The sequence below is a fragment of the Anas acuta genome, chromosome 4 (assembly GCF_963932015.1).
Source record: "Anas acuta chromosome 4, bAnaAcu1.1, whole genome shotgun sequence".
Classification (NCBI taxonomy): Eukaryota; Metazoa; Chordata; class Aves; order Anseriformes; family Anatidae; genus Anas; species Anas acuta.
In genome coordinates this window covers 71,926,214-71,948,982 of record NC_088982.1, presented here as the reverse complement: position 1 = coordinate 71,948,982, position 22,769 = coordinate 71,926,214, and the positions used below count along the sequence as shown (strand labels likewise).

General features: G+C 36.2%; 1 protein-coding gene across 14 annotated transcripts in view; it reads left to right on the top strand.

Annotated features, from left to right (window-relative positions):
• The window catches only part of COL25A1 (collagen type XXV alpha 1 chain), a 304,146-nt gene that overhangs the window by 169,909 nt on the left and 111,468 nt on the right, over positions 1–22,769 (top strand). For all 14 annotated transcript variants that reach the window (XM_068681940.1, XM_068681944.1, XM_068681947.1 and 11 more), the window contains exons 4-5: positions 6,129–6,155; positions 11,631–11,648. In XM_068681940.1, coding sequence (XP_068538041.1) covers positions 6,141–6,155; positions 11,631–11,648 — 33 coding nt within the window. In that variant the 5' untranslated portion in view covers positions 6,129–6,140. The remainder of the gene's footprint in view (positions 1–6,128; positions 6,156–11,630; positions 11,649–22,769) is intronic.

Genomic DNA, 22,769 nt, shown 5'->3' with positions numbered 1-22,769 from the left:
GGCTAATCTGGACTTTAGAGCCACTTTGTGAAATCCATTTCTTTAGGTCACGTGTCCTTATGTTTCTTGGAATTCAAATACAAATGTCAAAAATATTTTCTTTCCAGTAAGAAGAATAGCCAAAGAAGTGTAAGATCCCTGCCAATTCTGCTTGGCAGTTTCCTATTAGCATTAGATTATTGCTTTACATATATATGCTGCATATTTCTCTATATTGAAGGCACAGCATTAAGCAGGTGGTTTAAAATAGAAATTGGAATAAATTCTGATTACCTTTATGTTCAGGGAATGAAGTCTTAGTGTTGAGAGCCTAGTTTGTGCACGGTGTAGCTTTTCTGGCTGGTGAGAGTAGTCTGGAGCCTTAATCGTGGTGCTGCTGTTCTTCATTCTCTGGGTTTTATCAGCTCCTTGCTTCTGAGTCTCTTCTGTGTTTGCAGGGTATACTTTTAGTTCCTTGTTGGCTTGATAAAAGCAATTTTGTAGGAGAGAATTAATGTGGTTTATACCAACATGCAAAATTCTTGGAATAGAGGATTAGGCTATTCAGGATTAAACAATGCACTTTTCTTTAACAATGTAATTTTTCCATTGAAATAAAAATAAAGTATGCTGTCTGGGGGTGTTCAATTCAAATCTGAAATAATTTAGTATTGGAGTTTTGAATGGGTCTAGGAGAAGCAGGATGTTGTTTTTCAAGGCTGAAAGAGGTAGAGGCTCTGGCAGTTGACACGGAACCTGTAAGGTTCTGGACAATAAGATTAAGCAGCCTAGCTGCTGTGAACTTTTCCTTTTAAATCTTTTAAAACTATGAAGAAACCCCTGCCTTGAAATACATTTACTTACTTTGCAATCTCCAGGTGCTGATACACCTTGCTGACTTTTGTCTCAAGTAGTAGCTAATACCAACTGCTTGAGGGAAGGATTCAGGAAATTCCGTAATGGACTTCTCTGAAATAGCCTTGTAGTGCTCTTGTCAGTAGTTTTGCTTTTGGGGATAAGGGTGTTTTAGGCAGAAGGTTGTTTTTGTTCTCTTCTCACAGTAAAGTTTCTTCCAGCATGAGTGATCTGGATTATTTGCTTTTATCAGTAATGTTCTGATTGCTGGCCAGACTTGTTGCAGGTTGATTTAATGCACTTTTTTCTCCCAGGGTTGGGACAAGTGATTTCTTTACCTGGGCTTTTCACTCTCACTGTTCTTGAGAGCAATCACTTCCAGTCATCGAAAAAGAACCAATAATGTTTCATCAGTCAAAGAAATTTAGCAAGTTGAACAGCTCATCCTACTTTTTGCCCACATAAACTCTAAAACAAAGTTTCACTGAAGAGAAATCTCATCAGACTCGCTAGGGCTAGGGAATTATCTTACAGCATCTAGTTAAAGTCAGCCTTGTTAAACCCATAACTAACCAAAGAGTAGAAGGGTGTGGGGAAGAAATAGCATCTATCCATCACTTTGAATGGTATCATGATGAGGAAATCTGACAATTCTGATTTTTCTATCAATCTTTAACTAAAATAGGTGATTTGAAAAGACAATGTGTTATGTTTCACCTTACCTGAACCTGGGTACCATTTGTAAACCTGCTTTGATACTGATTGATTTTTTTTCCACACAGGTGTTTTTAGACTCACTCAGACACAGTAACTGAGATGCAGCTGATACAGGTGCTGTAAAGCTAAATTTTAGCTTTCTTCTGAATCCTTGATACCTGTTATTGTATATGTCTTTGCATAAGAGATTTCAAGCAGCTGCGAGTAGCAATTTAACAATCAAGCTTGCAGCAGATTGTTTAGAAATATGTAATAACTTAGCCATGCAACTTAATCAGGACAAGAGTTTCTGAATTCTGAAATGCTACAGTGATAGTCAAAAAATATATTTTAAAGCTGTCAGATATCTAAAAAGATAAATCTAGAGGATTAAAAAAATAATAATTTACCTATTGTCTAAATTGCAAGAGAGATTTTTTTTTTTTCAAAAATACTTGATTTCTCATAAAATAGGAAAAATGGTGAGCTATCAAAGTCTGAGAAATGGTTATGCATTTGAAGATAATTGGCCTGTTTTTAATTTATACATATATATATAAACACAGAATTGGACTAATCTGGAGTGTCAAAATTTTTCCTGATTTTTCCCACAGAAGTACAACGAATACATTTTTTCTGCATGCTTCAAATGAATATAAACCTTGGAAAATTAATCACTGCTAAAATATGCTGATCCAATTTATTAATTAAATCAACCCCACACACCCCCAAATGTATTTAGACAAAGGATGATCTGCAGCTCCTAAAGAAGAGGTGATATCTGTTTTCTGTGTAGTATGTATCTTCTGTTTCAGAATGCAGTCTTCTGATGGGTATTCCTTAGCTGAAAAGGATGACTGAAGGACAAATAGAGAAGGCAGAAGGAAGAAGATAATCCAAATCTTCTGCTTTTTTACTGTACTCCTTTGAACAATTCTTTTATTCCATAATAGATTTCACGTGATATCTTTTTCTTATCTTCACTTTTCACTCAGACTTTTCTAAAGAAACAAAGGCTGTAGTAAAGCTGCTTCAAGTAATATTACTGGCCATCTTTTTGATAGGAAAGATCTAAAGGTTTCTGGTATGTCTGCTGACATTTTCGATTTCTAACGATAACTCCCTAAAATCCTTAAAATGTTTACCTCTAGAATAACCCAGTTTAAACAGTAACCAACTGATTTTGTGTAGTGTTCAAAATCTGACTAAAAATATCTATGAGATTCATTGCTTTTTACAGCATTCTTGAGGAGTGGAAGCTACTTCTCACAAACAAAAGCTAAATGGCAATCATATTCTCCTTCCTCCCTCATGTTGTCCCTGTCCATTTAAGGATTATTAGATAAATAGTTAAAGCTGAGAAAATAGTGGTGTATTCCTGGGGGGGGGGACACAAAATGTATTGTGTAAGCAACTTTACATTTGAAAATCCTGGAAAATGTCTAATACCTTAAGTGAATGTTCAGTAATAGCATATATTTTTAAAAATGGGAGTGAAAACCTAGAAAGGAAAAGCATAGTCCAGAAGAAACATTTTCAATGCCACCTCTGTTTCCTATGTGTGAGGTTGGTAGATGTGTCTGTTGTATAAAAGTACTCATCTCCTTGTCTTGTGGTGTATTTTCTAGTTTTTTTCAATGTATTACAGGAGTTGTGTTATAGAAGACCATGCTCCCCTTTTCTCCCCTACCTTCCATTCCCCTCTCCTCTCTCTCTCTCTCTCTCTCTCTTTTTTTTTTTTCTCAGAAATGACATAGTAACCTATAGTAGCAGCAATTTAGTGAATAAAGCAGGAAGCTATTTGAACTATGTGGTGTGAAGCTTGGGAGATGGTCAAATTCATTTTACTTTATTTTGCAGTTAAAGACCTGGTGTTGTTGTTTTTAAATAGTGAAAGAACATTATTTAATTTCACAGTAATGATCCCTTAACTTAAGGGATTTTGTTCTCCTGTAGGGCAGTATGTGTTTGTCTTTTGTTCTATAATGGGAATCCCAGAAGACTTTCCCAGCCTGAAGACCAAATAGTCCTGATAGAAATGGAAAAAAGGGAGGGAAATTGTTATCATTTTCAGTTATGAGCAGGTGTTTCTCTTCAGCTTACTGGAAATTTCTGATTCTTCTTTACTGAGAATCTTCGAGATGCTACATATAGGCTTTAATTCAAGCGAACAAGCTATGTAGCATGGATAAAGAGAGAACAAAATAAAAATTAACACTATCAAATATGCCTATCAGTAAGGGAGCACAAAAATAGCAAATAGTTTTGTTTGTTTGTTTTCTATGATAAACTTTCACTGAAAACAGCAATTATTTGCAAAATACAAAACACTGCTACAGCTACAAGAGCTTTTGGCTGCTCCCTCTAAACCAGCAGTTTGACCCCACAATGAATTTTCCTTCTACAAATACTTATGTAAGTATTTTCTGTATTCATTCATCATACATGTAAATAATTAAATCTTTTCGGCTAAGCTTGCAGGAGACTAAATTTTGCTGCTGGCCTACACAGCCCTCTGGGGAACTTTATATACTTAGGGCAACCTTACTGTTGAGTTTTCATTGGTAATATCTGTAGTTTGCTTTTTAGAAGTAAATGTATTCATAGCTTGAGCTTAGCCTTTGGTTTTGCACCTGTAGCGGGCTGTGTAAATAATACTAGATAAATATAATGTAATACAGTGCTAAAAGAATTTGAGAAAGCTAATAATTTGGATATTTGCCTCATTTTTTGGGATGTACAGTAACATTTAGAAGTTTGCTAAATAACCGAGAGAAAATTGGTAAGTGCCTTATATGTGTTTGTGAGCTACAAGTACGTGATAAATAGCCTCCGAGGAAGCATCCTAATAAAAGCTATTCTGTTAATATGTTGGAAAATGTTGTATTGTTTTTTGGGTATCAGGGAAGAATTGGTTTAGAGAGAACGTTAGAAAGATTTTGAAGGCCATCTGAGCATTCACAAACTTTCCCAGGATATCAGCCCCTGACAAAGATAGTGGTCATGAAGACAACCAAGGTACTGGTGACCTGCTTTGTGTGTTCTTAGCATGTCATCTACTCTGCGCTGTGACAGGAAACCACAGTAAGAACTGAAGGGAAGGAGAGGTAAGGTTATTCCTGTAGGGCTGCTCAGGCACAGCAACTTGTTATTGGAACAGACAAGTAGGTTAATGCAAAGGCTTCTTAGAAAGCCAGTAAGGTACCAAAATCATGAATTTCACAGAGTGTACATTCAGCTGATGTACTCTTTCATTGTAGATGTCTGGACTTTCCAGTAAAGCCTATGGTCTAGACTGGGAGAGAGTGAATAACTTGGGAACTCACTAGATTGACACCACATCACTTTGTCTGAGCATTTATTACTTTCTTGATAGCTGCTGGACTGACTGTTGGATGCGACTGTCGGTATTAGTGTAGAAAGTAAGAATACACACTCCTGGTTGAAGGGGTGAGTAGAAGCACTGCAGACCTGATTTAGGCTAAGCTATTTACACTCGGAGTTTTGCTCGCAAGGAAAGCCTAGTGCTGACAAAGCAAAATCAAGCCGTGAGCAATCCGTCCCAAGTGGCCGTGTGCTTAGGGAATGTGGTTTGCGTGAGAGACTGTCAAGCTCTGGGTGAAAATCTGGCTGCAGTGCCAGCATCTAGGAGAAAACTGTCCCTTTTGCATGGGGCAAACAACTGAAAGCTCAGAGCTTCTGTCTAATGATGACTTCAATAACAGAAGCAACCTCTTTGCCTGTTCTTGTCCCATTGCCGGTGAAAGATAACTTGACTGTTCATTTTCAGAAGGTATAGACATTAAACACCCAGTGTACAACTACTCCAACTTTCTCAAGCCCCAATCTGATCACCTAAATATGCAGTTAGTACAGCATCGGCTACTGAGTTGCAACAGGGTACATGCACATGAAATCATTTCTAGAATTTGCATCTAAATAACTGGAACCCACCTTTGCACAGTAAAGGAAACAAATAACTTTTAAAGTATCAGTGAGGAAGTTCAGTGTTTTCTGTTGGAAGGGGCAGGAAGGAAAGCAGGATAAGGTGTGCAGGCCAAAGTATAGGGGGAATTCTTTAGTAACTCAATGAATTGTGTGAACTGATGTTTCTTATTAAACATCACTATTACAATATGCATTTAAATACAGATTAGTTACGAGATTTTAAATGTTTGCTCTTTTCATCTTGCAGCCATGTGATTGTGAGAAGATCATTCAGAAAATAGGCTACCTATTTCATTTTCTCATTTAAAGAAAAATCCTCAAGCCAGATGCATTATTTCATATGTTTGGTTATGTTGTACCACTGTGGCTTGCCAAACTAACAAATCCTTCACTGCACGTTGAACACCAGCTATTGCCTGGCTACTTTGCATCATACTATTTTTATTTCTTCTGTCTTAGGTCTGCTCCTTTTGTTGTTTCATCTCTGTGCCTTCATTCTTAAAGTATTTTTAAGGTATTGCACTTAACAGCTGACATAGTTAACTGTCTTCTAAAGCCTGCAGTATTCCCTGAGTCTGTATATATTCCTCAACTTCAGTGTTCCGCTGATTTTAACTGTTCCATTTTGTTTTGGCTTTTGATTATCCTAGGGTCCGATTGGTATGGATGGAAAGCTGGTAGGTGATTTGTTCAAAACCAGTGTAATTTAGGTCTTGCACATATTCCTTCTTTGCTTTTTGAAATGCTCGTGCAGAAATGTATATTAATCACATATTGGCTTGCATCGGCATAACTTATTTCAACCTGTGTAACACAGACTTCAGGAGTGCCGAAAAGCCACTCGCATCTTTTGCCTCTCTCCCAGCAAACAGAGACCAGGCATGCTACTTCTATTCCCATATCATTTTCTGTCTGGGTTAGGTTGGAGGACAGGTCCAGAGAACATCCCACAAGGGTAGTTTGGTAGTGCTCCTCACATGGTAGGATATTACTTCTGACAACATATTTGTGGCTCTTGATTCCTTTTCCTGCAGGTCCTTCCTTCTTGTGTTTTTGTTTCTCTGCCTGGATTTTGCTGGCTGATGATATAGCCCATTTTAAATGCATTTATATACTATCCTAGATATTGTTTAGGGAGATGCTACTTCAAATAAGTTAGAAATGACCTTTAATTTTATACAATGCATTCTGCTCAGCTGCTAACAGTTTCTCATGTATGAGTTGCTGCAAGTGAGACACTATACATATATATATATGAATTTATATATATATAATGAAGTGAAACACTATATATATACATATATATATTTGTGTAGATAAAAGTGATTTGGATGTATGAGCCTGGAATTTTTATGTTCCTAGCTCTTTAAAGATTTAAATCATGCAAAAGGTGTGCAAGTACAGTTTCTGTACTTCCTTGTGCTATTCCTCTTGCTCCTTTTCTCTTGCTCCTTTTCCAGGACAACCTTTTTCTTTGGTGCCTTGAATATATCTTTTCTGTCCTTTCATTTGCTACAAGCCCATTTCCTTTGCAAGCTCAACTATTAACTTGCAGTGTCAGCTTCCATTGTCAGCTTCCCTTTTCTTTCATTAAGAATTTTTCCTATTCTCTTGAAGCTTCTGTCTACTGCAAAGTAACATTTCTGCAATGTTTATAGCCTCCAGTCAATAGGCTTGTTCTTTAATCCACTCTCCTAGCAGATTAATAGTTTACCTCTTGACTTGAGCTCGACCTGCCTACACCATATATCTTTGTCTTCTTTCAGTATCATTCACATATCAGCAGATAATATTTGGTTAAATTGCAAGGAAGTGATTAACAATCAGCTGTAAAAGACCTTCAGTTAAGGTAGAGTAGGATGACAAATTTAACCTCTTTCTTTCCTGCCAAATAACATATTAATTAGTAAATATGAATATAGAAGAGAAAAGTGTTATGAAGATTTTGCTGAAACCATGGGAGAACATGCAGCTGTACCTACTGTTTTAATGAAGGTAAATTGAATTCAGCTGACCAGTTACTGGTGTTGGGACAGCTCTGTAAGTGCATGTGGAGAAGAGCAGTTTGTTGGGAGCTTCCACACAGTAAATGAAACTAAGAAACACAAACAAAACTTCGTTTTCTAATCCAAGCTGAAGAATATGATCTATGTGCTGTCAAGGAGATGTTCACTTCTGTTCTGGGACTACAGCTGAGGACTGTGGATTGTTTTCAGGTGTCTTCTTGGGGTCTGCTACCCATTTCTTCCTGATAATTCCTATTACAAAAACAAAATAAAGCACTTTTTTTTTTTTTTTTTTTTTTTCCCAGAAGCTTAGATTCTTTCAGAACAGGTGATCTTTTCTTTGTGCATCCCTGACTTCTGTTTCTTTCTACTTCTTCATTCTTACTATGATAACTTCCTCTTTCTGTTAGCACCATGGAGATGTATCTATGGCAGAACAAGAGAGTTCATTCTTATTCTGCCTTCTACTCAGCAGTAGGAACTCAGATTTTTAAAACCTGGTCTGATTCTAGAGAATAGACAAAAACTACCTTCAGAGTACACATCTGAATAAGGTTGATACAGCAATCCTTGAGATCCCATTAATGTAAAGGTTGACAAGGTCTTTTGCTGAGGAAGATTATGCTTTAATCATCACAGAAATTACAATTACATAAATAAACTCACTCTTTAAAAAAAAAAAAAAAAAAAGTCCGAACTGTACTATGAGCTGTATTAATACAAATTCTGCATAACTTTACTGAGACCTAAAACAGAATTCCCATCCATGTGTTAATATCATCCACTTTCAGGAGGCTATCAATGCTCAGTTTTACATTACATAACATACTTGAATTAAGGGTATTCATTATTATTTTAAAGTTAGAGTAATGCTGACTTTTCAGTCTTGAAGAGTATGTTCAGCCTTTTTTTTTTTTTAAATTTAAAATTAAGAGAAATAGTAATAACTAAAGCCTTTTAATCCACAAGCAAGGAGCATTAGGACTAGTTTATATAGCACTGGTCCAGAGTGATTTCAGCAATTCTGGTGCCCTCTTGGGAGCACAAGCATATTAATTGAGATTGAGCTTGCTCCAAAGACGTATGATGTTAGATTGTGTTCAAGGATTTTTTTATTTTTATTTTTTTTTAATGAACATGCTGATAACTCAGAGCTTTATTCCCAACCCTTTCACAGTATACAAAAATGAGAGAAGGCGAAATGAATTGCCAGTTGTTCATCTCCCAGTTGAGCTTCATTTCAACAATTTGAATTGTTGCTGTGTGGCAATAAAGCTTTAAAAGCAAAATGTCAGTATTGTGATGCCTATTTCTACCTCCCCCTTTGTCAGCAAAGCTGATGAGTTGCGTAATATAGTCCTTGCTGCATCCTCTGGCTAATGTCACTTACTGCATCATAAGTGAGGAAAGAAAATTATACTGTCATGGAATTTGCTAGTTAGCTTGGCAAGGAGTGTCTAAGGGTATATAAAAATGAAGGATTGAGAACAGCTGAAAAAGAGAAAACAATTCCCTTCACTAATGCAAAGTTCCTTCCAGATGCAAGGAGTTCTTAGCCAACATCATCAAAAGATCTTGCTTTGGAAACTTCTGTATTAAGCATCTGTATTTACAGTTAAGTGCTGGAAAATTACAAGATTGACAGCCTATATAAATGAACTAACTATTATATTCCTCGTTACCTCAGAATTCTATGTCACCATGAAAAACAGTTGTCCTATAAAAATCCAGTTTATAGTTTCCTCTCTCCATATTGCAGACTTGATAAAATAAGAATTAAAAATGCACAATAACCAAAAGGCAGACTGGCTGTGCTGTTGAGACTGAGAGTAGAAAACACTTGCATGAGAGCATGATGTTATCCTTGACCTTTACATCACGGTATGTTTGTATTAAGTGCATATGTCCTGTATACATAGCATGTACCACACGGACACAGAGTAGCCTCCATGTCTAAGTTAGTGTGAAGAATGAAGTGTCAGTTTTTCAGTTTTCAAAAACCTTTTTTTTTTTTTTTTTTTTTTTCCTGTTTGGTTCCTCTGGACGGACTTAAATCAACATTTTGTTGAAACATTTCAGACTTCAAGCTTTTTGTGTATCTTGGAGACACTTTCATGACTTCATCAAAATGCATTGATCAAAGTGTATGATCAAAATGTATCTTTAGATACACTTGTGAGATAAACGTGATTTTTGTATGAAAGTTTGCATGCACAGGTCTCAGTTTAGTCTATTTATACATTTATTTTACATCAAGCAATTTCCAGTGGTTTTAGCATATAATGGCTGAAAGCTTGCTGTGATGGAAAGACTGGGATAAAGGCTGAGTGCAGAGGAATCCTAGTCGTTTTCATTATACTCTATATTCATAAAACTGACCAATTCAGAATACTTTTATTAGAACCGTCAAACCCCAGTCAGTATATATGTGTGGGTTTGTTTGTTTGTTTTCTAGAAACCCATATAGACCAGCATTATAAGGAGCTAAACAAGACTGCAGCATCTGTGACAAGGAATGCTTTAGGCTTCCTTCATTTCCTTCATTATAAGGATTAGATAGCCACAGTAATTGGATTACCATGATTCCTCTGTAACATTATTCTAGTCCGACCCTCCTACTCAAGCAGGGTAAACCGGAGCAGGTTGTCCAGTACCATGTCCAGGTGGCTTTTGAAGATCTCCAAGCCTCTTGGGAAACCTGTGCCAGTGCTCTGTCACCTGCACGGGGGGTAAGCATGTTCAGACTGATGTTCAATATGTCCCTCTTGTACTGGGGAGCCCAGAACTGGACCCAGCACTCCAAGTGTGGTCTCGCCAATGCTGAGCAGAGGAGAAGGAGGATCATCTCCCTCAACCTGCTGGCAATACTTTGCTTATTGCAGCCCAGGATACTGGTAGCCTTCTTTGTGGCAAGAACACGTTGCTGTCCCATGTCCACCAGGGCCCGCAAATCATTCCCTGCAAAGCTGCTTTCCAGGTGGAAAGTTGTAGAAAAAATGTTTATAGAAAATGACTAGTTCATAGCCAGTCAGGTTGGTTGGAATCTGTATAAAATTTTCAACTCTGTGAAATCGCCCTCTAGCTAAAGTGGAGAGGTTTTATATGACTTGCAGGAAGTCTCCATGCTCGATTACTTTTAACGAAAGGAAATGTAGTTTTAATCAGCTGAAATCTCATTGATGTACCATAAAACACCACAAGCTAAACTAGCCTTAGGAGTTTAAGACTTTGTCCCTTTTTAAAGAGACATGCAAATACTTATATTTTTCTGTGCTTTACAGTAAGAGCTGGTTGTCTATGTAGTTGTAGTTCATAGTCATAGCTACTATACTGTTTTGCAATATATTTCCGCTTCATGCAAATAATTTGCAATTGGTAGGCCAGAATTATTGATGACTTTAACTGACTTTCCTGGAATAGGGGTATTAGCGATAGGAAGTCTGCTCTGGATTGGCTTGCAGCTTCTCAGTTTGCAGTGGGTGTCTCTCCATTTGGGCAGAGGTAGTCCCAGATGTGATGTTGGTAAGTAAGGGAGAGGAAATGGATCAGTACATTCCCAAGCTACCTCTTAGGCTGAGGCTGACACCCGAGGGTTCATCTATTGCTGATTTTCTGGTTTAAATATTAGTTTATACTTGTTGGAAATTGTGCTCCTTGCAAAAAGTCTTGTTTCCACAGCAATGTGTTCCTACAGTTTCTAGGCTTTGTTCATTCAGTAGACAGTAATTAGCACTTCCCTGAATCCTGGGTATGGGCCATAATGGAGAAAAAGGACTCAATACCTACTCCTAGGTCAGCATTGTATCTGTAGATTCTTTCTCACTTAAGAACAGTTAAATGAGGTCTTTCTATCATTTCTAAATTGTATTGTTCTGACTATGTAAAGTATGAATTTTCTCAAATGCAGGTTCAATGATGAGTTACTGTCATTTATTTCTGGAATCAGTTAATTGCAACAAAGTTAATAAGCTTGATTTAAAACCTACAAAATGAATATTAGAATTAAAAGTCCAGAATCTGTTTTCATTATTGTTGCTGGTTTGTTTGTTCTCTCTTTAGTATAAAGTACAGTAACTATTTGCTACTGTTTAAGGAGTTAATCCTTGTCATAGCTTTCCGTAACCTTATATTTTTCTTGTTTTTCAGGGTCAGCCTGGTCCTCAAGTAAGTGCCATCTTATTTCCTACATAAGTTAAGCCTAATTGGAAGGCCCACCAAACTCAGGTTATCTACAAAGTATTTTGATTTTTTGTTGTTATTTATATTTTTATTTTTTTTTAGCTATAAACTGATAACCATTGCATAATTCAGTAAAACAAATATTTCCAAGAGAGAAACATGGGGCCCCCCATATGGTTGTCTGAGTTCCCTCAGCTGTTTGACCAGATGGTAGGGTTGACAACGTAGTACTGAATAAAGAAAATCTCCTAACTATGGCTTGAAACTTTGCCACCTAACTTTAAAGCAAGATAAAATAACTTAGCAAATGTGTAGCAAATGCAATACTTCAACTGCTTATTAATCACATACTAATAATGTTGCTATAATCCAGGCAGGCCTCAGTTATTTTAAATATTGCGCTGCTAGCTATTTTGATTAATTATACACGCTCCTTGAATTAGTTCTGCTTTATTTAAGAATAGTAGAACTTTGTCTTGTGAGTTGTAATTGAAGATGTGGAAATCCAGGGACCTAACTTCAGTTTCAGTGTAGAAATACACCAGCAAATAGGTAGCATTTGGTATAGCAAAAACTGCATGTAAATTATTTCAATTGAGTGGTATAGAAACAGAGCAAAGAAACAGAGGAGGGAAAAAGCCAACACCACATCCAAGTTTAGTGAAATCAATTGAAAAACTAATTTTTGCATGCCGAAGATACAAAGTGGAAAGTAAACTCTGGTTTGGGGGGCCATCTCAGCAAAGTGAGTTGTTTGAACCAGAAGTTCTGAGGGCATTTGCTGAAATTTCAGTCATAAAATCATAATAACAAATTAAATCTTTGCAGCTGATCTGACTGACTTTTGTTGTTGTTTTGAAAATTAAATTTTTCTTTAATGAATGCAAGCATTTTCCTCAGATTGTTTGTTTCTTAGCACCCCTTCCTGCTGAAAGACAATTTTAGTGTTACAAATCCCCTTCACACTCAGTCTGAATGCCTGGTATCCATGCTGTAAGATTTTCTGACACCCTTCCTTGCAAAGTGCCAGACCCCATTTAATGTTTTGTATATAGTCCGTATGATATTTGAAATGACCATCCCCCCCATAGTGCTCATGTTTCACAGTAGGCTGTTGATATGTGGCCTACACAGAGAGGTATCTACAACCTCTGTGCTGTTGGCAGTCAATGAAGAGAGAGACTGTAATGCTGTGTGGCACTCTTGCTTTGAACAGGCTCTGATGAGGTCCTGAGGGTGTTATGTGAGCCCGCAGGCTGCCCTGTGGTAGATCTTGACTTTGTGTGGCCACCCATGTGCTTTTCCTCTGGGATTTGGTCCCCACCTCCCATGTTTCAGTCCCTTGGAGAGTGTCTCTTGCTCAGCTCCTGTAAACGGCTTCTCAGTCTTTCAAGCTCATCTATCTACATGAAATGCCCTGAGGTAGCTGTAGGCTTCAGTGCTGTTTCAAGAGCAAAAAGCAGAGAAGTCTTGTCACTATTGTAAAAGAAGTGGGGTGCAAACCACAGGAAAAAAAAATCAAAAAAACCCGAAGAAAATTTTATTAACTTCTGTGTCCTGTATGTTTATACAGAGAACATGCGAGATACCAGGACCCACAAAACTTAGGAGGAAACTTCCTACCACCTAACTTCACTACTTCCTCCCAGTGGAAAAGCTCACCTCTTTACCACTGTTATCATTTCATTGTTCATTCTGAGCAACACTTACCATACTCCAAATACTGTCTTTCCGTCCTTTCAACTCAAGATGCTCCTCTTATTGGAGGAGGGTATGTACTCAGTTGTTTTGACTGTCTGGATGAGTGCAAAAATAATGCTTGAAATGCACAGGTGAGGAGTGATAATGGCATGAAATACTCAAAATAAGATTCAACTCTAGATCAAGATGCCTTATGCTAGAAGCTTGTGTGTTGGCGTTGACATGCGAGGTATCTGCACTCCTTGTAGTTGGTGAAGGCTAAGTCAACGCTCAGTGCACCTAGAAAGTTCTTCTGCTCATTGCAGCGTCCCGGGGCTCAAGTACATTGCCTGCCGACAGGCATCTGTGGCTGCATGAGAAAATTCAGGGTCTTCAGTGTTGTCTCTGTCTGCCATACATAGAGTTGGAGTCTCCTGTTGGACCATTGTTGTATCTGTCAGTCATGTGCAGCTGTCTTGGATACCTAGGGAACCTCTCAAATGACACTAGATGCGTACACTCATGCCTCTTAATTACTCTGTAATCCTGATTATAGGCAGCTACTGAACATAATAACCATTCTGCTGAATTGCTCTCTGGACTGTGTTGACAATTTATGCATTTTAAACAGCTACACATAGGCTGTGCACTTAGATGTCTTCCTCTTAAACTGAAACTTAGATTCAGATAACTTCCATGAGACTGATTTTTAAAATGTTTTTTGCAAGCTTTAGTTGAAAATCTTGAGATTTTTATAAAATGATTTAAAAGTATTATTAGAATCACTTTACTTACTGATAAAATAAGTCCAACTGTTTCCCATTAAAAAAACCGTCTGCAGTAATTTCCCCGTTCTTCTCTGTGCCCATGAAAAATTTAAAATGGAAAGTATTGGTGGCCTTGGTTAAAGTAAGGGCTTCCTGGCTTCAAAGATCACAGTTTCTGTGCTGATGAAAGAAGCACTTTGAAAACTGTTGATGTCATAGCCATGTAAGTCCACGATAAAATCAAAGCTAAATCCTAATCCTTCCTACACAGAACGTTTTATTAACACCTATTCTTTTTGTTGTGTTTTTCAAAAAGTACACAGTAAACTCACCCAACACATATTTAATTACTGGGTACAAATTCATATCAGATGAGAAACACCTATCTTTATCTTCGAGTTTTTACATTTTTTTCTTCAAAATACAAAAAACCCATAATTTTCTATTTTCGTGTTTTAAGTAAAAATAAGCTATACTACAAACCAGAAGCATTTTTTCAGAAAAGCCTTATCATTTTGTTGCATCTCTGAAAGGTAGAGACCATGATCATGAACTAAAAACTTTTTAGCATAACCTTAAAAAATATTGTTATGATTTTAATTATTTTAAAGAATATTTATAATATTCTTAATATAATATTTATAATATTATAATATTATATTTATAATAGTCTTTAAAAACATTCTTATGATTCTGGTTTTCTGTTTAAAAAACTGTTTCAGATTACATATAAATTATGTTTGTAGAAAAGCAAGTAATACAAATTTTAGTATTTTGCTGGAATCCTAATTCTGGCTTTCAAGTCACCTCCAAGAAATACCCGTTTTGTTCTAATTTAGAATATAAATATATATTCAACTTGTACCAAAAGTTTTTATTTTATTTTATTTTATTTTATTTTATTTTATTTTATTTTATTTTATTTTATTTTATTTTATTTTATTTTATTTTATTTTATTTTATTTTATTTTATTTTATTTTCCACTAATAATGTACTAGTAATCCGTACAACCCAATTCTTACCATAATTCTCCTTTATAATGTAATGGTATGCATGTTCCAAAGAACAGACTTCAGCATCTCATCTAAAGCTAATTACACGAGGAGTGTACTGTCGAGGCAAAGAGAGAAGATTTGTTATTCTTAACATCTTTGTCATTTAGAAGTTCATAAAATATTAGAAAACAGTATATTTGGTATTGTGATGAAAGAAGACAATATGACCCTCGGTGACGTTATGCTGAAGTAAAAATGATCCCTGTACCAGTGTGGGGCATGGGGATGTTTCAATGTGACTCGCTCAGCCAAGTGTTTTCTTCCTCACGGTAGTATCCTCTCCCTAGCCCATCTCTGGTGCAACATACTCTCATGTCATCACACATGATCTTTCTATGTGGGACTTTGACATACAGCAGCCCCACAGATGCTTCTGCCTTCTCTTTGGCAGTCATTCAAATCTGTGTTAGAAGTGGATAAAGTATTAATGATTGATACTTGTTTTCATGAGATTCTTGTTTTCCTGTGTGTGTAATGTCTGTGGAAGTGATGTTATTTCAGACTGAAATTGTCCAGTGTTGCATACATGATAAAGGGCTACCACAGTAAGTGTATGTGTGTGCTTTTTCCAACATTGAACTTCAATGTATGTGACTGGAATAATTTTAATTTCTATACTTTCATGGCAGAAGCTGTGATTCATGGTTAGATGAATTTTTATTGGCTTGTACTGTCAAAAGAGTTGGTGGGAACCATTTTTACTTCATTTTCTGTTTTTTGTCAAGGCCTGAGTAAAATAGCCAGCAGGACATAGGCCATAGTTTTGAGCTGTTTTGGATGGCAGCAGTGGATGTAAAAGTTCATCACTTTCTGGAGAACACTGGGATGGTAGGGAGAGTCCTAGACCTTAGAGAGGAAGTGAGTATCTGACAGCAGGAAAGACTGGAAAGGGAAATGGACAGTTTTGTGCGGAGAAAAATTATTTTAAGTCCTGCTGAGTTTCTTCTTGACTTTTGGTAGTTTGGATAGCCATCTGTACTCCAAGACTTGTGGAGTATTCCTCTAGTAAGTAAACGTCATTCAATACTGTGACATTTGATAAGGTAAAGTGATCTTGTATGTGTTTCAATAGCTTTTTAAGCTGGGATCTTAAAAGCTGGGAGTACACAATATGCTCTGTTGACTAATGATGCAAAATGTTTTCTGCCTGTTTAGACCCTTGGACTTGGGCTTGTTTCTTTTGTTCTGATCAACATAAATTGAGGTTTAAGCATATTCCTTGTTCCCAGCAGTTTGCCTTTAGGAACGCCTAGAGCTTCCCTTTCTTTTGCAGAGAGAGGGGGAAAGAGGCACTTCTGAAGGACAGAATCAGCAGGGGGCTGGAGAAACAGTGCCTCACCTTGAGATACACAGTGTTGTAAAGTTACTGCTCCTGAAAGAAGCACAGTGGTTTTATCCAGGCCATCAGCTGTTCGCGTTCTGGAGAATGATCTTGTAGGGTGTTTTGTCTTGTAGCAGCTGATAGCCTAAGCTCTTTTGTAAGCCTTTGATCCTGCTGAAGGATGGAATGACTCAGTTTAAATATGAAAATGCCATCTGCTTTTGAGTTACATGTTGCAGGTCAAATTTTGCCATCAAACTCTAACAGTTTGTTAACAAAGAACAGGTACAGTCACTCAAAATTTTGTTTTTGTTTTGAAATTGCTCCAAAAAATTTTGTGCATCTTGATTTCTTCTGTAAAACTGTAATTACTTATACAGAAGTCAGACTACGTTCGTGTAAAATCACAGGATGTACTGTGTTTTTGTGATTTAAAGGGAGCCAAGTGTCATCCTTCATCTAAAGACTTGGAATCAACTTTTACTTCTGAAGTGATTTCTAGCATGTAAATAGTGCAAAGAGCTACGGTGTTGCCCAGGTCCTGAATTAGGTATTACTGATGTCAGTGGGTGTTGAATATAGCAAAATAGGTTCTCTGCATCATGTAGAGGCAGGTACTTTAAGTTACAGAGGAAGTGTATTTTCAAAGGGAATGAATGGTTTGTTTGACTTTCGTAAAGAAGAATAAATACTGAAAAGGAGTAAATAACAGGTTTACTCGTCTTTTGAAAAAAATTCTTCCTAGGTGAGTTTAAAATGTGAAAACTTCAAACTTGAAAATATTCAAGTCATGCTTTTCCTCTCACCTGCTGTTCTCAAGGCCAAACAAATTAGAGCTATACCTATGTAAGTGAAAATAAGATTAAGCTTAACCTGAGAGTTTGGGCTCATATACAACAGTACAAATGAATGTAGAAAAATTATTATTATCATCTTACGGCCAGGTAGACACAGAAATACAGACAAACACAATATTCAGAAGTTTGTTTCTTACTTGAATCTATACCAATAAAAAAGCCAAATACTTGATCCCATTGCAGCTATTAAAATTTTGCTATCGTTTTTGAGATCAAAAATTAATCTTAACTATGAGCATTATATAAAATAACAAGCTTGTACTAAGTCTCATATGTACTTAGCAGTCAGAACTTTACCAGTTTTTCACTGCTTTCCTTCCTTTCTAAAGCTGTAATAGAACTCCTGAAGGGTAGTGAAATTGTGTGATCTCAGGGAACAACCAATATTGACTTGTGAACCTGAGGATGCAAATGTCATCATCACGGCCTTTCGTTTATGTTAGTTTCTGAATAAAAATCAAGGATTTAGTTCTCATCTCTCATTAGTTTTATAACTGTATGGCTCAGTCATTTCGAACCACATCAGAGAATGTAGGAGGAGAAATGTTCAACATTTCCTGTTTACTGTGTCTGATGTGCACATAAATGTTTATGACCCAAAAGAAGAAATTATCTTCGCATATGGAATTAATGCATTTAATTGCTTTTTAAAGTATGTTGCTTTCTCAGTTTTGATAAAGCTGAAGTTAATTTTGTTGAAATGAATTGACAACAATAAGCACTTTTAAAATACAAAAATCTCTTCCATTTCCCCTGGTAGACTTATGTATGTGTGTAAACCAGGATAGCTATGAATGTTAAATGCTTTTGCAGCTAAGCAGATGGCATTACTGCAAATAAGCAGATTCTTTGCTTTGTGGAGAAGAAAGCACAAAATTGGCAACTCAGAGGCAAGTGATGCTGGCCTATCAGTTGCACCAAGAAAAGGAAGCACCCCACATAATTTAAAAAGGCTGAGGTGAGTAAGTTCCAGACATCAACAAGCCAAATTCTTGGAGTATTGGATATTGTGCTCAGCTTCCAACATGTTTTTTTACTTTATTTTCCCACCCTTTTGCCAGGATTTGCAAAGGAGCCTCTAATGGCAGATTAATGACTTCCCTATAGTACCCTGCTAAGTGAATTTAGCTTGGGAAAATACAGACTTGTTAGAGTTGTGTTCATTGAACGTCAGATGGCCAAAGTGGAGGCCAGGCTCCCATCCCAACTGTGCTGATTCGGGGGGGAGGCAAATTTGAAATATTCCAGTTTAGCAGTTATGCAGTTAACTTAGGTTTTGATTATCCATAAGCAAAAAATATGAATATGTGTTCTGTAGAGTGGGCTCTTCATGCGAGCTAATGTCAGCTCTGGATGTCTGCTGTTATTAAGTTTTCTTCTTTTTCAAAATTTGAAGAACTCCTTTCAGAGTAGCTATATGAGCTATATAAAGTGAGGAGGATGAATTCTTGGAACAGTCAAGTTGGTCTCAAAATTTTAAACTGATTCCCTCATCTCATAGTTCACATAATGACCATTTGTGGTACGGTTACTTTGAAAATCCAAATCATAGATTAAATAAACAAAAGAAAACATAAACACTCTAAAAGGAAACATAAGGGAGACCCTTCCATTTGTAGGGCGTTACCAGCATTTCCTTATGGTGTGGCATCATTAATTTCTGAAAAGAATTGGTTTTATTTGCTTTACTAAAGTAAATGTGAAGGTCTACTTCACTTGTTTCATATGTTAGCATAAATGTTGTGAGGAATCACACTTTAGCATTCCACTTACTCATCTAGAAGTTGCAGCTGTCACCAAGGCATACTAGATCTTCTGACAGTAAGCGAAGAACTGTGAAACAAAAATGACATGTAATCCTTAATTTGGTGTAGCATTGCTTAGCTTAACAGAGTACATATGAGTACAAAAATGCAATTGCAAGCCTAGTATTGTGGTTCCAATATAAGATGTACAAAGAGTTGTCAAAATATAATTAAGAACTCTGAAATATTTCCTGTATTCCTAAATCATTTCTTTATCAAATGACCTTTATATTTTATTCATGCTATTCTACAGATGGCAGAAATATAGGAGTGTTCTGTGTTTTATTAGGAATTATGTCAAAGCAAAATATTGCACTGTGTTCAGGAATATTATATAGTATTTTACTATCCTGCTGCACGTGTTTTTAATTCAGTATTAACCTCCTACTGGTTTATTGTTTTTACTGATCATCATGCTGCATTCAACTTTGAATTCCAGTTCAATTTGTTGCAGATCCCAGTAGACTTGATAGTGTTAAGAAATGAAATGAAGAATTATAGAAAATATGTATTTCATCAACCTTATCGTGACTTAAAGATAATCCTATGATATCAAAGACCTTATTTTGAAAACCCTGTGACAGTCTATCAGAGTTTCCTTGATTAACTATCAGTACAGAGCCCTGGTGACTTTGGTGGAAGTTGGAAGTTCTGTGAACTGGAGCAGACTTGAGAGTTTTTGACTTCAGACTTCTAGCTGAAATTCTGTTTTCAGATTTTGGAAGTTAAATATTTCTATGACTCTGACAGCACTGTGGTTGTGTGTGTGTGTTTTTTTTTGTTTGTTTTTCTTGTTTGTTTATTTGTTTTTAACAGTTTATTCTATCAGAAGCTTAAAAATTTGATTGTTTTTCTTCATTACAAAGTGATGCATTTGTCAATTGAAATATGACCATAAGCAGCCTTAGATGTTAGCAGAAATGTTTCAGGTTCTTAGTGAGGGTGCTGGCATGAAGAGCTGTGATGATGTGCTGTTCTTTTATATAAGTATGAGTCAGTTTTGGAGGATAGAGAAGAAAAAATAGAAAAAGCAGCAATTACTTCCGTTGAAGCGTCTTATGTAACTCTAGTAATGTTATTAATCATAGCATGGAAGTTGCCATTCTTTTTGTGAACTTTAATCCAGAATTCTACATGTGAAAAATGCTTAATCTGTCCCTGTTATAGCATTGAAGTTCTCAGTAATCTTTTTTGCGGAGATCAATCGGTAACATCCAAGAGTTGTGAGCTGCTTAGAAACATGTAAGACAATCACGTATTTTCAGAAATACAATCCAGTTATATGCACAGTATGTCTGTTAGTGATCATTTGCCAAAAAGAATAAATATCCATTTATGTACATGTATACATATGTGTGTAATTTCCCCTGAAGATGTTCTGAATTTTGCAGACCAAACTATTAGTCTTGAGGAAAAAAATGTTTTGTTTCTCATAAACTTTATGTTGTCCTAAATTGCTTCCTGTATAAAAGAAAGATGGTGCCAGCCTTAAAGGTTACAAAAATATCTTTGGTCATCTCACTTTTACATACAGCTATGTATAAATATGTGTGTATGTTTGTAGTTGATATAAAAATTCCTTTGCATTTACTCAGATTCAGCTCAAACTTCACAAGTCTGAACTGCTCTCAAAATAGCTCTGTGAAGGAAGTCATTGTAGTTTTCCCCTGGTTTATATGAGGAAATTGAGAATGAGAAATGAAAAGCTTAGTTCTTCAACTAGCATTTGTCTTATTTTAGTATGTACATTATTTTATATACTAATTTTATGTGCTTTTAAATACTCATTCAGTTCAACTAAATTAATTTGAGATTAAGGGTTGACACATCCCCATCAAGGCTTGAGCTATGACTTAATGTCAAAGTCCTTGCCTCTTTTAGCATTGAGTTGTAGCTAGGATAGTTTGGAGATATCTGCAGTGACCTAGTACTTACAAGTTGCCTCAGATGGATTTCTGCAGTGTAGATTTTATCATTATATTTGTCAGGTAGTTCTTGCAAAAAGATTTGTTTGGGTACCTAGGGAGCCTGTGATGTGGCTGGTAACACAGGAACAATTTGAGAGACTACGGGATGTGTGAGGTGGAGTGGGAAAGGATGAGATCCTCAGGGAAATGTATGTTGGTATTTCACTTAAATACCATTTTTTTTGCCCAAGTTTTAGGATACCCTCTGGTTAAAAAGTTACCGAGGTTGTGAAATAATTTCATTGCTCTTAAGCTGTTAAGGTTATGTTGCATTCTCAGAAGCCTTTCAATATCCCTTGGGCAATATTTTACACAGCAGTGGCTTTATACTAATATTTTATTGCCATTGTCCTTCTAACCATGATTTAAGTAATCTAACACACTATTTTTTTTACAATAATATTTTATATTAGAGTTTGTAGACAACACCAAATATGTATTTATTTATATATACATATAAATCTTTCTTTGGCATCCTATTACCTTGAAAGAACAAATGTATCTTGTGCTGAGTAGCAAAGTTTGGAAAAGAAAGAAGTATATGCACAGGATGAAGTGCCTTTGAAAAACTCATTGAAACTCAGGACTATCACTATGAAATAAATGCAGGTACTTTTGATTCACTGCAGTGAATGGAAGAATGGAAATTACCTCACCTGTTTTTTATATTTTTATTATTAATTTGTTTTAAAAACCTTTATGCTGAAATTTAGTTTTGAAATACAGCAAATGGCTACAAAACCTTACTTGTGAGCTACCCATTTTTTTCTCAATTATATAAGTTCAGCCTTTGCTTACTTTAATGTAAATATGCTTTGATATGGTAGCAAGTGTGAGCTGAAATTCTTCAAAAAGTATACCAGACTTCTAGTAATAAATTCTTTGAATATATTCTTAGTCTTTTAATAATGAATTTAGTGTTGTTTTTAATTCCCTCCAGGTAGAGAAAAATGGCAGAGTACGGAAATTTATGGAAACAGAATGAAATGTGTATGGGTCACATCAAGTTTTTTTTTTTTTTCCTTGTATTGTTTTGCTTTTATTTCACTGTCTGCTTGTTTATGACTTTTTTGTAGACTCCCTACAAAATGTAGGGAGATGTAGCATCTGTTAATAAAATACATAAATCTCCTTGACCCTGTTGCTGTTCAAAGGATGATCTGCCTTCTATATATTTTCATGCTGTGCATCTTCAAAGTATTAATGGAAAGAGTAAAGATGATAGATCCACAAGGTTAGGGAGCTTCTAAGACACACAATGACTTCAATGACCACAAGTCCTCTTGTAGGTAGTGACTGGCAGTGGTGAATTGCTTTGAAATTCTCCCCTTCCCTTATTTTCTTCTTTTGTCTGTTTTCTTCAAAATGCTTGAAGCTCAGCCTGTCATCCTCATCAAAAAGGTTCTTTTAAGTTGCACAAAAAAGACCAAATGGCCAAAAGACACTGTCATTTCAGCTGAATTATCTATCAGTCCACTAAGTAACCAAGGAAGCACCAGAGGTCATTGAATTATAGAAGCCACTGTTCATGTTTTAGGTGGAAAAATAAAATAAAAAGTTAGAATGTGAATAATTCTGAAAATAACAGGAAGTTGTTAACTCCCTGAAAGGAGCTGCTTTCTTTCTACATTTCTAGGAATAAATGATAGAGCT